Here is a 17,287-nt window from a genome sequence, read left to right as displayed (position 1 = left end):
ATTGAGGTATTTTTAAATTACGAGTGGGTGATTGGATCTTAATGAATTTTGATATTTAGAAGGACCTCGTGACTCAGAGCTCTTATTTTAAAGCCTGACCGGCATTAAGCCCCTGATTTTCCTTTTAAAGCTATGTATTGATTCATAGAATTTTGCTAGAACTCATACCATATGAGCTCTTGGTTCTTTTGACCTCGTCACAAGTGCTATATGAGCTATTAGCTCTTGTTTAGTTGATCAAACAGTTCGTGTTAACGAAACGTAGTAACTTCCGGTCGTTCTCCGAAACTTCCAAAGGCAATTGGCACTTTTTGTCGCTGAATAATTTGAAACTTATAGTCATAAGTATTTTTCTCAATAAAACCATAATGAACAAAAAAAAAGTCTGGTGCAGAGTTCCTTCCCCCTCTCCAAAATAAAAAGAAAAAAAAGAGCCAAAAAACTTTCTTTTTCCTGAGCGACTTGAAACTTCAGCTCATAAGTCGTCGAACTAATGCAACTCAATGCAAAAGGAAATCTGGAAAAAAATACTGGTTCCCCCCCAAAACGGCTCGATAAAGTACTAAAAAAAGGCCAAGAATGTTTCCTTATGGCCGCATCCGATGAAAAATTGATCATAAGGCTTCGGAAGGGGCTCATTTAATATAAACATCTTGTTTGAAGTACTCGAAATGTCCAATAAGTATGCATCCAGGGATTGAATTGGGGGCAAGTTCTTTAAATAATGCAAATTGTCAGTTGTTTACATATTAAATTGAAAAAAGGGGCTTTTTTGACATAGAGTGGGTGATTGGCTCTTAGCCTTTAGGCATCGGTGTCCTAGTAAAAGGAATCCAACGTTTCGTTGTGGGAGGAAGGTAGGGGTCCTGAAGATAGGCCAAAAAAACTGGTTATCAATCCCAAACTTCCAGTTGTATTCGTATGAGCTATGAGGTACTTGATGAACAAATAAATATTCTTGTGCATTAACCTTCTGTATAACTGAGATAAAAGGACTTTTTCCAATTGGCTTTCTAACGTCACCACTTAGATAGGAGCAAAGGATAAGCTCTAATTTCTTTAGCAATGAGAGAACTTTTAAACTTTATTTGGCACATATGATACCATTTCTCTACCTTAATCCCAAGTCCGAAAAATCGAATGATAAACTCAGCCGAAATCACGAACAGAAATGGATAGAAACAATAGATGGCAGCACTTTGGGATCCGTGGGAAAATGCCACATTTTTGCTTCTGTAATTTTTTCTGTTTATCACTCAAACAAGATATATTGGCTGTGGGGAGGGGTAACTGCCGCATATATTTAACACTTATAAATTTTAGTCCATCTTCAATTCGAAAGTGGTGCCTGCCTGCTAGAACGGAGCTTTCCACTCGAAAGCAGGAACATGCTTTGATGAAACGAAAGCTTGGCTGCACAACTTTAGATACTCCTCTCTGACATAGGCTATATAACTCCACTTCACTTCCCACACCATAGGCTCTGGCTCGTGGACAGGCAAAAAACATCCTTTTTGGCCCCAGGCAAGAGTTCTTTGGAGCTTTCCAAAATGTAATGTCATATTCATCAATCCAGCCTGAAGTCCACACTTTTCGTAAAAACCGCAAAGGTTAGACCCTTTCCAGTTTCCAGTAATAAACTGAGATCGGCGGCATAGGAAAAAAAAAAACGGGACAAAACCAAAGTGTTGCTCTCGCAACATAATTAATAACTGCATCGAGTACAGTGTTAACAGAACCTGCTTTAGTGAATCCTAAATCAATCAAAAATTGAAATGAATATTCCGGTCAAAATTAAAATGAACTTGAATTACCACAAACAAGAGTTAGGCTACCATCCCCTAAAGCTTCCGAAGGCTACAGTGTTATTCGTGCTTTGTCGTATGCATAGTACATAAATTGTGTTTTTTTTGTATTGTCTTACGGGAAAATTATAATAAAATTGCAAAAATCCTCATTTTGGTGGATGTGAGGTAGATGCTAGTCCTCCTTTAATGCTGCTATATAAAAAAAAAATTGGCACAGGAATATTTAAAGCCCAATATGCCCAGGTTTATTTCAGTATTAAATTAGAAACTAGTCGTAAAATCATTGATGTTTAAGGTAGTATAATCCTTAATTTGCTAGAATTACAAAATATGGCAATTATGACTCGATTTCTACCAAATTTTCTTCTCCGGTATCTATAGCCTTTTATCTGGTTAATCAAAATGACCTTTTCTATCATTGTGAAATCCTTTAATCAAATCAATTATTGAATTAGTAAACAGGGAAAATCCATCTGAATAGAACCTTGTGATAAAAAGATAGTCAGAATAGAATTTTCTGTGATGAATGTAACGAAGATAAACTTCAATTACGATTGTGGGGTTTTATCTTAGAAAACATGCTTCGTTAATGAATCTATTGTAATTCAATATAGGAGAACATTGGATGACATGTAGATAGATTTGGTTTTTCTGCATTCTTTTCTATAGTTTTAAATTAGCTTTCTTCTGTTTCGTTTATCCATCACCCCTTCTTTTCTTTTTCTAATAGGGAAATTTCTCGGATCTATAATAATAATAATGAAGAGGCCTTTGAGCTTTTTATGGCCTTTCCCCGCAAAAAAACTTGCATACTCTAAACAAACAAAACTTGCATAGTCAAGTGAATTAGAAACTGTAGACTTATATTTGTCCTTAAATAACCAGGGATGACCAAGAAAAATTAACTAGTAGCCAATTCATCAAAAGCCAATCATGTCCTTGTAAAAGTTACCAAATTAGGATGCCTTAAGATTAAGTAAAATTCAGCACTCACGCTCCTGCGCCAGTGTTAGTTCATTTAGTAAAATATCGTGGTTACCACAATGAACGCTTTAGAAATCAAACAGTTCGTGGTAACGAACTGTATTAAGGAGCGACCCGGCTCAATAGTAACCGAAACTCGTAAAAAAACGGAATTTTGGTACCAATAGTTACATTAAAAGAACCGTATTTTAATGATGATTTTAAATATATAAATCTCATAAAGTTTATCCTTACTCATCAAAAGTTACGAGCCTGAAAAAATTTGCCTTAATTTAGAATATAGGGGAAAACACTCCCTAAAAGACATAGAATCTTAACAAAAATCACACCGTCAGATTCAGCCTATCAAAAAAATCCAACTGTAAAAGTTTCAAGCTCTTATCTACAAAAACATGGAATTTTTTTATTTTTTGCCAGAAGGCATATCACAGATGCGTATTTTATTTCATGGGGTGATCGTATCGACCCAGTGGTCCTATAATGTCGTGAGAGGGCTCATTTTAACAGAAATTAAAACTTCTAATATCCTTTTTAAGCGACCAAAAAATGTTGGAGGGCACCTAGGCCCCCTCCCACGCTTATTTTTTTTCCAAAGCTACTGGATCAAAATTTTGAGATAGCCGTTTTGTTTAAATTAGTTGAAAACCTTATAACTATGTCTTTGGAGACGATGTAATCCCTTACAGTCCCTGGGGGAGGGGCTGCAAGTTACAAAATTTGACCATTGTTCAAACAGTTCGTGGTAACGAACTGCAGTAAGGAGCAACTCGCCTCAATAGTAACCAAAAATCTAATAAATTCATTTTTACGCTGTTTCTAAATATATAAGTTTCATCAAGTTTAGTTTTACCCATCAAAAATTACGAGCCTTAGAAAATTTACCTTATTTTAGAAAATAGGGGGAAATGCCCCCTAAGGGTCAAAGAATCTTAACAAAAACCACACCATGAGGTTCAGCGTATCAGAGAACCTTACTATAGAAGTCTCAAGCTCCTATCTACAAAAATGTGGAATTTTGTATTTTTTTTTTTGCCAGAAGACAGATCACGGATGTGTTTATTTTTATTTTGTATTATTTTTTTCTTCTTTTTCCCCAGGGGTGATCTTATCGACCCAGTGGTCCTATAATATCGTGAGAGGGCTCATTCTAACGGAAATTAAAAGTTCTAATATCCTTTTTAAGCGAACAAAAAATTGAAGGGCACCTAGGCTCCTTCCCACGCTCATTTTTTCCCAAAGCTACTGAATCAAAATTTTGAGATAGCCGTTTTGTTCAGCATGGTCGAAAAACCTAATAATTATGTCTTTTGGGACGACTGGATCCCCCACAGTCCCCGGGGGAGGGGCCGCAAGTGAAACACTTTGACCATCGCTTACACAAAGTAGTAGTTGTTGGGACATGTACAGAAAATTCCTGGGGGACTTTTCACGTTAAAGGGTGGTCGGGGAGGGGTTACGTGGGAGGATTTTTCCATGGAGGAATTTATCATGAGGGAAGGGTGTTTTTTCCTCCATAATACCTCACTCTTTACGCTAAAGTATTTTTAGTAATTCCAACTATTTATTCTACGGCGTTTGTGATTCAATGGTCATTCTTAAAGAATTGGGACCAAGTTGAAGCTTTAGTGTAAAGAGCGAGGTATTGACGAGGGGGAGAACCCCCTCATATGCGTAATAAAAATATGCAATTACAGAATTTCGTTACGTAAGTTAATTCGTAAGTTACCCATATTTATTACTAATATAAACCTTCGTAAAAAAATAAAAAGTTCTATTTTGCCTTTTTAAGTAGCCAAAAATTGGAGTGCAACTAGGCCTCCTCCTCCACTTTTTTTTTATCAAATCATCCGGTTAAAACTATGAGAAAGCCATTTAGCCAAAAAAATAAGTCAATATGCAAATTTCATTTTAATTATTCATGTGCGGTGAGCCAAAATCAAAACATGCATTAATTCAAAAACCTCCAGAAATTAAATGAAAAAAACAAGTTTTTTAACTGCAAGTAAGGAGCGACATGAAAACTTAAAACAAACAGAAATTATTCCGTTTATGAAAGGGGTTATCCCCTCATCAAAGCCTCGCTCTTTATGCTAAAGTTTTTTTTGAAGTAGAGCTGTGAAAAAGAGTTAAACTTTACCGTAAAGAGCAAGGCATTGAGGAGGAGACAACCCTTTTCATAAACTGAATAATTTCTGTTTGCTCCTTACTTGCAGCTAAAAAATCTTTTTTTTTTTCATTTGATTACATTTAATAATGGTTATTAGGAAGTGTACAGACGTTTTCAGGGGGACTTTTTCGCGTTAGGATGGGACTGGGTCCGGGGTTACTTCGGAGGATCTTTCCATGGAAGAATTTATCATGAGGGGAGAGAATTTCCATGAAGGAGGCGCAGGATTTTGTAGCATTATTTAAAAAAAAAACACTGAGAAAATAAATAAAAAAAATTCCACCTGGAAGTAATGAGTAGCATTAAAACTTAAAAAGAACATAAAATATGACGTATAAAGGGGGTTCGTCTCCTCCACAATACCTTGCTCTTTACGTTTATGTATTTTTAGCAATTTCGGCTATTTATTCTAAGGTCTTTGTTATTCAACGATCATCCCTAAGGATTTGGGATAAAATTCAAGCTTTAGTGTAAAGAGCGAGGTATTAACGAGGGTACAAAACCCCTCATATACGTAATTAAAAATACACAAATATAGAATTTCGTTACGTAAGTTAATTCGTAATGTATGTGTGTTTATTACTAACAAAAATCTTTGTACAAAAAATAAAAAAATCTGGTTGCATTTTTCAGTAACCGAAAATTGGAGGGCAGCTAGGCCTCCCCCCTTTTATCAAAATCATACAATCAAATATATGAAAAGGCTATTTAGCAAAAAAAAAAAATATGCAATTTTTGATTTATATATTCATGTGCGGCGAGCCTAAATCAAAACATGCATTAATTCAAAAACGTTTAGAAATTGGATTAAAAAAAAAATTAACTGCAAGTAAGGAGTGACATTAAAACTTAAAATAAACATAAATTAATCTGTATATGAAAGAGGTTGTCCCCTCCACAACGCCTCACTCTTTACGCTAAATTATTTTATTGTTTTAAAAAGTAAAGTTCTGACAGAGTCAAACTTTAGTGTAAAGAGCGAGATGTTGTGGGGGGGGACAACCTCTTTCATATACGGAGTAATTTCTATTCATTTTAAGTTTTAACGTCGCTCCTTACTCGCAATTAAAAAAACTTGTTTTTTGTTTAATATCCTTAAAGATTGAGAGAGCTTCAAGGTTACTATCAACAGCGTCATTAACCGGAGTGGTAAGCCAACAGACGGCTCATTCAGTCAACCTCTTTTTGCGAAATCGAATAGTTCTCATGAAAAAATGTTGACTTAAAAAAAAAAAAAAAAAAAAAAAAAAAAAAAAAAAAAAAAAAAAAAAAAAAAAAAAACAAGTAGCCTAGGTTGAGCATAGGACAACATTTCTATTTTCCTGGAAAAAGATTGGTAGTAAAGGATTGATTCTTCAAGTGTTTTTTTTTTTTTTTCAGAACAATCGGAAATTTGAAAAGTTGTGACGACTTTTGTCTTTATTAAATAGTTTAGAAAAGTACTTTCTTGGGAATACTGATAAATCATTCCCAAGTACTCATTACCAATAAAATAAAACATGTTTCAACTTCCATTGAAATCAAATCCAGAAGAACTCTTTTTGAAAGGATTTCTTGTAGTTCTTTCTTTAAAGTTAATTTATAGTAAAATAAGAAATTCACTTTTCTGGGTAAATACTGTCTGAAATCACCAAGGACGGTTCAACTGATATTTGAGTAATCCTCTCCCCTACGCCTGAAAGTAATCATCAATTTACAGGACATCAACAGCTTCTTTTAAACCCTCTTTTCCCTTTATATCGTTTCGCGGACTATTAGCCATATTTTTAATTAATTGTTGTTGACAATTTCGGAATGCATTCTAGAATAATTCTTCCTCGTTTTTCTAAGTATTTTATCTAAAGCTAAATTGTAGCTTAGAAACGTTAAAAAAGAACATATTTTTACATTTTCAAAGTTCCTTATGTATTATGAATAAAATATCTGAAGCCCAAATGGCCTACCACGACAAAACCAAAGGGGGACATCTTGAGGAACAACGAATCTACGGCCAGTAGGAAGAAAAAGAAGAATTATAAAATCAGAAAAAGAATAAAAAGAAAAAATCAAACCAAAATATACAATGCATATCCAATTATATATGACTATATTCCTAAACCAATATATATCCTACTTTCGTAGTTTTTTCATGGAATAACAATTGTATAAATTGTTATGATATTTTTTTTATTCTATTTATCAAATTTATTTTTTTCTTTTTTAAGCTACTATTGTTTTTTTGGCTTCACGCTCAATGTTAAAAAAAAACTTTTCCTGGATAATACATACCACTACTTATTTATTATTCTGAGTTCTTAAGGTCATAGTACATTCCCTGTCGATGTTAATTGTTTGACTATAGATTGAATAAAGTAAGCCCGTGAAAAAATTTAAGCTAATCCATGTCAAAAATTCTTTGGTAGCGTTTAGCTTTCTATACGGCAAAACCATACCATGTTTTTAGAGAATATGCCCTCGTCTTTCTCATTTCCAGTTGGAAAGTTTTCCTTTGTTTTTCTTTTTTTTTTGAGTGCGTCTTATCTAAGGGCTACCCGCTCTGATATCCTTGAAACGCTGCCTGGGGTTCAGTCCGCTACAAAACAGAAAATATACCACAGTAGCGTTATTAGTAGCATCACTTACCTGAGTAGAGTTATTAGTAGCATCACTTACCTCTGTAGAGTTATTAGTAATAACAAGAAGAAGAAGAGCGAAGGCAGTTTTTTCTGTAGTTGGGAAAACTTTGGAAGAATAAGATGATAAAATATAAGATGATATGGTTGATATTAGATGATAAAAATATAAGATAATATGGTCGATATAAGATGATAAGTAGGATGATAAGCTGGTTTTAGAGAGCAGATTTGAGTGTTCGTTTAAATTATTAAACCAGTAAATTACCTAGTTTTTATAGTAACTTTGAAGATTTCGATGGAATTGAATTATGGCTAAATAAAGCTATAAACATTAGACTTGATTTGGAAATTGGCGTTTCTTCATGCTGTAATTTACCATTGCGAATGAGGCTTCAAAGACGTAAATTTTAAAGTTTTCACCAATCCCGTTCAATCCATTGACTTCGAGCTCCAAAGAAACCAGAAAAAGAGTATTTATGTCCCCTGAATTCATCTTAAATGTATTCATTAGTGAAAACAATGATTTTCTAAGAATAATGTTTTGTTTGTTTCAAAATTATAAAGTTTTTATGGCAGCTTTAAATTACCGTCTATATTTCCACCATGAACCGCAAATATAAATAAACTTATCATTTATATTTAGTATTTTATTTTGAATGTGGTGTGCTAAGGAAGAAGTTGGGTGTTGAGTGGTAAGCTAGTGGTAGCAGTGTATGTGATACTGTAGTTGATTTTTGTGATTAAACCCCTTCTGATGTTAATTTTAAATTTTTTTGTCGATTTGTATAGTTATCCCTCCTCCGTATCATGTTGTGGCATTTATAGGGGATGTGTTAATGTTAAGTTTTTCACTAATAATTATGCTAAATATTTGTTAATATTAATTAGTCAATATTGGCAATTCTCTCCGTCCGCGAAAATACAAAGTATTAACAGTCCTTGGATTCACAAGGCAGCTACCCCTTCTTAACTTTTTTTTGAAGTAATTTTAAATAAATAATTAAATTAAAGTAGCCAATTTACATAATCAAAGTTTGTGTTTCAGTGGCCTCGGTAGTTTAAATATTGTTGAAATTTGCTACTTTTTAAATTGATAATTCTTACAGGGTCAAGGAAAGCGAATGGGTGGAGGAAAAGGATCTATTTCCGAATGTTGTCATCCAATCAGAAGTGGAAGAATTATCATTGAAGTTTCAGGACGTTGCGAGTTTGAAGAGGTTAGTTTTAATTTTTATTATATTCATTTTACTACTATTATAGGTCTTACTAATGATTTTATTATTAGTATAAACTGATTCAAGGTATTGATACTTGCAACTTCAATATAAACTAACTACCGTAATAATAATTAATTATGAATAAATAATTAATAGTAAGATATACCTCTCCTTCTTCCCTTGAAGTCAATGACTTAAATTAGTTGGATGTAAAAATGAGCTAAATTTTGATTGATTTGAAGGTCCTTATGATTGGCCTAGAGTCCGTTCTGAGATTCCTTTGATTGATTGGAGATCCTTACGGGATGTGTTTATTTGGCGACGTTTTCACTCACTACGTATTGTATAGTATTTATCTATAGGTTTCCAAAAAGAGGCCATCGGTCCAACAACAAACAAAACAGAACATTAACATAACAAAACCACTAAAAAAACATAAATAAATTAAAAAGAAAAAACTATTATATGAATCTTCAAGAAATTATTTATAAAGAGATATATCTTTCTATATACTTAGCCATATTCCTTCATGTCATTTTAATTCGTGATCCTTTAATTTCTTCCACCCACCTTCTATCGGTCAACCCTAAGGAAAAACAACCGTTTCTCAGATCTGCCAATTCCTTTCAATTCCCCAAACATGAAAAATATCTTCATCATCTTCCCCACACATCGGGCAAGACAATTGGTTAGCACTATAGCCCCTAAATTTTCTCTCTCTTTCCCCAATATTAATTGGCCCTCCCCTCAAACTTAAAATCCATTTTATTTCTTCCCCTTTCAATCCCAGCTTAATATAAACTTCTCTCCCTCCGCGTGTCCTTCACCTTACTATAAAGACTCCGAGCCTGCCATTGCTGTATTCCTTGATCTTGTAACCTTTTTTTTACCTTATCAACTACTGTATCCAAATTCGATCCCTTACCTTCATTCCAAAAATATGAATATCCTAATTCATTTAAAATTTTCTTAATTTCTTGCAACCACCCTACCTCTATCTTATCCTCTAAAAAATCAGAATACGATTCTTTAACTAGCCTATTTTTATTTTTCAAAATTTCTATCCAAAACTTCACCATTCTTATTAACAACCTATCGTTTCTTTCCCAAATCCCCCTCCTTTACAACATTATGAGTAGATATTTGGACCTAAATAACTCTCTTTAAATAATTCCTTTGTATTCCATCCAACTTTTCACTTTCTCTAAAACCCCACAGCTCACATCCGTAATGCATAAATGGAAGGAGTTTAGTCCTAAATAAATATTTATGCATTGCTTAATCCCTAATCTTTCCAACATCACTTTTTAAAATTAAGTTCATGCACATATATCCTTTTTGTACTCTATGTTTAACCTCCTGTGTATACTTACCATTCCAAAAAAAAAATCTTAACCCCCTAAATACACGAATTCTTTTTTAATCTCTATAAAATCACCTTTATATCTAAATTCATCATATTTCCTTAATTTTCCACCTTTCCTAAGAACTACAATTACCGTTTTCTTCTTATTTAATTATAATCCTTTCTTATCCAAATATTCCTCCATAATGTTTAATATGTTTGCATGTCTTTTGCCGATTGTGCTATTAGAGCGATATCAAAAGCAAACAAAAGAATGTGTACTTTTGAAACACTTATCAGTACTTCCGGAGCGCTTTTCTTCTTGAAGAAATCTACTATATCTCTAATGTACACGTTGAACTAAATCGGTGACAGTGGGCATCCCTTTTTTAAACCTCTTTGCGTCAAAACTCTCCCGGATACCTTACCTAGTATTCTAACAACTAGGCCTACTGAATTATATATTCCCACGATTAATCTAGCAAAACTTAGAAGCAGTTCCATCTCCAATAGTCGCTTAACTAGTATAACTCTCATAACATTATCAAAAGCCTATCTTACATCCAGGAACGCTACGTAACTCATTCCCCCTCTTTTCATGATTCCTTATTTAACTATACTATGTAAAATAAAAACCTACTCTATTGCACCCCCTCCTTTCTTAAACCCTTCCTGCTCCTCTATTAATTTCCCAGAAATATATTACTAACTATGGGAGAAATCTGAATCAGTCAGTAACTCGAGAATTCTTTGTTGTTTCCCTTTTTATATAATGGTACAGCTATAAATGCTGTCCATTCTGTTTGACAGCTACACAATAAAAATGTGTGGCTAAAAACGACAGTTAAAACTGGCATGCATACTTCTTTTGCCTTTTTACCTACTCGTAGTGGAATTCTGTCTTACCTGTAGCTTTTTCCCATATCTCCTGTTCCGAAATTGATGCTATCGATTTCGTATCTCCTTCTGTCAGGGGTTTAAAAGGAATAATTTCTGGTAAAATGTTTCAGAGATCTTCTTCCAATCGGTTTCCGTTTACTGATTGTGTCTTGAGGTACTGTTCCCATTATTCAGGTTCGAAAGAACATGTGCTGTAGGCCTCTCCCTTCAGCGACCTATGTACAGCTTTCCAGAATTGATGTGTATCTTTTTCCCTGAATCGTTTAATAAGTTCTTCTTTTTTTTGCTGCTTCGTATTTTTTTTCTCTCTTATTATCTTTTTATACCGCTGTACAATGAGTCGAAGACCCTCACACTCGTAATCAAAAAATGTTTTCGTCGATTTCTTCTCTTTCCGTAGTTCGCATATCTGCCTCAGCGATTCTTCTAAATCGTGTTCCGCTTCACTTACTTTGCCTGCTATAACTAACTCAATAATTTTCTCCATCTCCTTCTCTAAATTTTCGTTTCCTACATTAACCTTAAAAAAATCTTCATCATAAATATCTACTATTCTCTCTATTTTTATATTTTTTTTTAATCTAGTATGAAGTTTTCTGAAACCTTTTCTATAACCTTGTTTTTCCGTCGGCGATTTTCCACTCTGATTTCTGACAGCAATGGCAAATGGACGGAGCCAATTATTTCCAGAACCTCAAAATCCGCAAAACGCGAAAAAAAACAACTATATACTATAATATAATCAATAAACTTGGGTTCAAACCTGATAAACATGTAAACTTTCATATCCCCTTATCCTTTCCTACCCTCCCATTAACCATGGGCAAACCATACTCCCACCAAAAATTCAAAAGCTTACTTCCCCAAGTGTTCTTTCTCCTTCTCTTGTCCTTAGTATGCCTTCCCCTTAATTTCTCAAAACTCTCTTCTTTTTGTATTGGAGGATCTGCAAAATAAAAACCATCACAAGTGTCTCATGTGATCTAAACAATGGGCTATATACCTATTATAATCTCCCATCAATATAAATCCCATGCATAGTTACTTGAAACTTAGAGATGCAACCTCCTCAGACAGAAGTTTCCAAGTATATTCGTTTAAATATGAGCTATACTGATGTAGTAGACATACGGAACTTCACATAATATGCAACACTGATCACTTTAAACGAAGCATAATCCACACAACGTTCTCCGATTTACTAGGTAGCCTTTTAACTGAAGCAAACGTTCTTCCTTTCGCGAACACAGATAGGCCCCCGTAAGTTCTACTGTTTCTAATTTTTTCTACTTGCCTTAATCTTTTCATATCTCTCAATATTCACACTTTTCCACGTCTCTACAATGCCCCAAACGTCAAAGTAGTTCGTTTGTTTAATTCTTTCCAGCTTTTCAATTGTGAGACCTTGAATATTCCAATGACCAAAAAAAAATGTTAAAATTGTTTCCCATGGCCCGCGAGTTCCTAGTTTTTACCGCTTTTTCTATCATTTTCAATTCTTGCTCTATTCCTCGGCTCTTGTTCTACACCAGTTTTGAGGCTTAGATCTCATTTATAAGAGTTCTGATTGATGTTATCTCCGCCCTTCCTCCCAAGAGCTTATCGAAATTCTGACACACCAATCTCCATTGACGAGGATCTTATTCTTGCGTCTCCTGATTGACACCGAAAACTGCTCGTTCTTTTCCTGCGAGTTTGGGAGCTCGTTCTCTCCGCTGGATTGTTTGTGGCTTCAACTTGAGTACGTCGATTATATGCCCGTAGGGTGTCAATTTCTCTATCGTACTGGTAAGTGGATTCATTAACAAGTAACTTCATTCACTTCAACTTAGGTTTCAGGTTCTTGGTGCATATTTCTTGATATATCGGTTTTAATTTGTTTCTAATCTCTCGTTCTTCCAGTGAATAATCTGGAGTTACAAACAGTTCTTCCTGTCCAAAAACTCTCCCGTTACGCAAAACAACGTCTCTTTGATACGGATCCGAAAACCGAATAAGTATAGGACGTGGTCCCAATTTGATGGCAATCTGAAAACATCCTGCAATTCGTGAGGCCGGATACAACTTTGGGGAACCATTCTTTCAAGATAATGCGCTAACTCTTTTTTGAAAGAAATATTGGCTTTGCTGTCCTGCAGCCCTTAAATTACTAAATTCTTCTTTCGAACTTCCTTCTCGAGAATTCATATAGGGGAGTCCCCAGTGTGTACTTAGTATCTCTGTGTTTTGGACTCTAGTTTTTATGTCAGATATTTCCGATTTATTACAGTCATTTCAACTTTTAAATCATTTGACAAAATCTTGCATTTGCTGAATTCTGAGTCTCTTTCAGGCTATCCAGCCTCAAATCCATTGCTTGTAACTTTTCGAATACTGTCTTAATCGATGCTATAAGAACTTCCGTCATCTCGAACCCCTAATAAATAACCAAAAACATAAACTTACTTGCAAGGGGGATATATTTGTTACACCCCCCCCCCCGTTTCCAGCAACCCGTGTTATTTTTGCACGATTACTGTTTTTCAGGTTGGACAAATATTCAAATGTCAATAAATCACACTTTTTTGCGCCCTCCTTTCGCCGGAAAATGCTCAAGTTTTTGTCGCCCACAGCATGCTTAGCACTTCCACTAATATGTTGAAGTTTACTATTTCACTTATTGTGAAACTTCTATAATTGCTGGTTCATGGCAGTGAATCAATTCCAGAGCGAGTTTTAAAATTCAATAAGCCCAAAAGGAGGTGCTTTCACTTCGAAGACTGAAGGAATACTCACTCACTATACTTCACTCACCATTCTTATTGTATGCTGTAAGTTCACTCACTCACAATGAACCACCGACTCTACTCCATAATAGCTGAAGCTCTATTATATTTACATGCACACAATTTTTTCAAGCTTCAACCGAATCTTCTACTCATATGAAGCGTTCAAGTAAATGTCTATATTTCTGTTTATTTTTAGCAACCCGTTTCCACTGTACGGTATTACTGCCTCTGAAACAGGAGGCTCAAAATGCTTATTATTTTTCAGTGATTCTAAATCAATTGACCATCTCAAAGTTTTCGCACAATAGCTTTTTAACCTTCTTTTGGCTGGAATTGTTGTTTTGAACCACGAAATGACTGAAAACCCCGCTCTGCAGATGGGCAGTCTTCGCAGCCACAGTACAATATTGCTGCCCCTCTGGCATCCCTCATCATTTCTAAGACATTCTTAGATAATTTTTTTCAATAAAGTAATATCCAATTCTGCCTTCTCCGCTTGTGTTCCCGGTTACAACGGTTCCCCCTTCGATTCCGCTGGCTTAAACCCCAGTTCAACCGATACCCGTTCCCTCTATGCCCCCTCCGAATCCAACTCCAAATCTAGCTCCGGTTGCACTAATTCTGGACTTCCCACTTCTACCCTCCGATTCCACAATTTCGATCCCAGCAATTCCGCTCCAAGTTCCTTCGATTCCAAGATTTTGTACTTGGCTTCCTTCTTGGTTAATGTGTGGTGGGAAAATGATATTCCTCTGGCACACATTACCACGCCTAAGGGCTTTTCAAGCTTTCTCGCTCAAAATAAATTAATAAACCAAAAACTGACCATTGTTTTTATTTGAAGTTGTTGCTTGCTGATTTTTCTCTTTCTGAAACTTGTACATTGATTTCCTCCTCCTGAAACTGATTTTGTTTCATGGAACCTGTTGCGTGCTGAATTGTGCTCGTTGAACTTGTTGCGTGCTGATTTTTGTCCGTAAGACCTGTTGCATTTTCATCTTTCCCTTTGTGAAACTTGTATATTGTTTTTTTTTTTTCTTAAAACTGGTGTTGCTCATGGAACATGTTACGTGTTGATAATTTTTTGTGGAACCTGTTTCGTGCTTATTTTTGCTCGTGAAACATGTTGCATATTCATTTTTATGGCACTTAGTATTAACCAAGTGACATATAACGATCGAAAATTCTGTCGGTCTTTCGGTCAGTCTGTCTGTCTGTCTGTCCCGGTTTCGCTAGTTTAGACACTTCGAGAAAAGCTAGGACGATGAAATTGGGCAGACTTATCAGGGACCAGACCATATTAGAATAGAAATTGTCGTTTTTGCGGTACGACCATCAGGGGGGGGGAGTGGGGGACGTTTAATTCGAAAAATGAGAAAAAATGAGGTATTTCTAACTTGCGAACGGGTGATTTGATCTTAAAGAAATTTGATATTTAGGAGGATATCTTGTCTCCAAACGCTCATTTCAAATCCCGACCGGATCCGGTGACATTGGGGGGAGGTGTTAGAGGAAACCTAAAATCTGGGAAAATGCTTAGAATGGAGGGATTGGGATGAAACTTGGTGGGAAAATAATCTAAAATTCTAGATAAATTATTGACGTAACCGGAGGGGATTCGCTCTCTTTGGGGGAGTTGGTGGGGAGGGCTAATTGTGAAAAATTAGAAAAAATGAGGTATTTTTAATTTACGAAAGAGTGATCAGATCTTAATAAAATTTCATATTTAGAAGAATCTCGTAAGTCAGATCATTTTTTTCTAAATCTCAATCGGATCCAGTGTCATTGGGGGGAGTTGGGGCGGGGGGAACTGGAAATCTTGGAAATGACTTAGAGTGGAGAGATCAGGATGAAACTTGGTGGGAAGAAAAAGCACAAGTCCAAGATACGTGGCTGACATAACCGAAGGGGATTTGCTCTCTTTGGGTGAGGTGGGGGTGGGGGCGAGGTAATTTGCAAAATTGGAAAAAATGAGATATTTTTAACTTACAAACGGGTGATCAGATCTTAGTGAAATTTGATATGTAATGGATCTTGAGCTTCAGAGCTCTTCTTCTAAATTCCGACCAGATCTGATGAAATTGGGGAGTTGGAGGGGGAAACCGAAAATCATAGAAAACGTGAAAATTGTGGTATCTTTATGTTACGAATGGGCGATCGGATCTTAATAAAACTTGATATATAGAATGATTTTATGTCTCAGATTTTCTATTTTTACATCGAATCTGGGGATATAGGGGGTTGGATGGGGAGTGAGATATCTTGGAAACCGAAAATCTTGGAAAACGCTTAGAGTGGAGAGATCGAGATGAAACTTGATGAGAAGAATAAAAACAAGTTTTAGATACGTGATTGACATAACTGAAATGGATCCGTTCTCTTTGGGGAAGTTTAGGGGGGTGTTAATTCGGAAAAATTAACATTTCGGAATAATTAAAATTAACAATGAGGTATATTTAACTTACGAACGGGTGACCGAATCTTAATGAAATTTATATTTAGAAAAAACTCATGTCTCAGAGCTCTTTTTTAAATCCTGACCAGATCTGGGGATATTGGGGAAAGTTGGAGGGGAACCGGATATCTTGGAAAACGCTTAGAGTTGAGAGATCGCGACGAACCTGGTGGGTAGAATTAACAAATGTCATAGATACATAATTGACGAAACCTGACTGTACCCGGTCTCTTTGGGGGAGTTAGGAGGGGGTTCAGTGCTTTGGCTTGTTTTGTATTTATAGACTACTAGGACGATGAAAATTGGTAGGCGTGTCAGGGACCTGCACAAATTGACTTGATGAAGTCATTTTTCCCGATTGGACCATCTGAGGGGCTGAAGGAAGAGGAAAAATTAGAAAAATGAAGCATTTATAACTTACGAGTGGGTGATCGGACTTAATGAGTTTTGATATTTAGAAAAACCTCGTGTCTCAAAGCTCTTATTTTAAATGTCGACCGGCATTAAGCCTCTAATTTTTCCTTTTAAATCAATCTATTGATTCTTAAAATTTTGCTATAGCTCATACCGTATGAGCTCTTGGTTCTTCCGGCATCGTCACAACTGTAATATTAGCTCTTAACTCTTGTTCTCTTTGTAAAAACCTTTACATTGATTTTCCACCTCATGAAACTTTTTTGTTCATGGAACTTGTTGTTTGTTGATTTTCTTCATGGAACTTGTTGCGTGCTGATTTTTGTTCGTGAAACTTCTTGATTTTTTTCTCTTTGTGAAACTTGTAGACTAATTTTATATCCTCTTGTTACTGATTGCGTTTACGGAACTTGTTATGTTCTGATTTTTGGTCTTGGAGTTGGTTGCATTTTGATTTTGTCTGCGAAGCTTGTTGTTTGGTGATTTTTCTCTTCATGAAACTTGCACATTGAGTTTTTGCATCGTGAAACTGATTTTGCTCATGGAACTTTTCGAGTGCTGATTTTTGCCCGATGAAACTTGTTGCGCGCTAATTTTTGTTCGAGAAATTTGTT

The 17,287-nt window shown here is 35.4% G+C and overlaps 1 protein-coding gene across 1 annotated transcript in view; it reads left to right on the top strand.

The window, feature by feature from the left end:
• Nucleotides 1–17,287, top strand: part of LOC136026181 (large ribosomal subunit protein uL16m-like) — a 235,760-nt gene that overhangs the window by 36,320 nt on the left and 182,153 nt on the right. The window contains exon 3 of the mRNA XM_065702503.1: nucleotides 8,681–8,791. Within this exon, the coding sequence (XP_065558575.1) occupies nucleotides 8,681–8,791 (111 nt within the window). The remainder of the gene's footprint in view (nucleotides 1–8,680; nucleotides 8,792–17,287) is intronic.

The sequence above is a fragment of the Artemia franciscana genome, chromosome 4, assembly GCF_032884065.1.
Source record: "Artemia franciscana chromosome 4, ASM3288406v1, whole genome shotgun sequence".
NCBI lineage: Eukaryota > Metazoa > Arthropoda > Branchiopoda > Anostraca > Artemiidae > Artemia > Artemia franciscana.
This window is presented reverse-complemented; position numbering and strand designations above follow the sequence as displayed.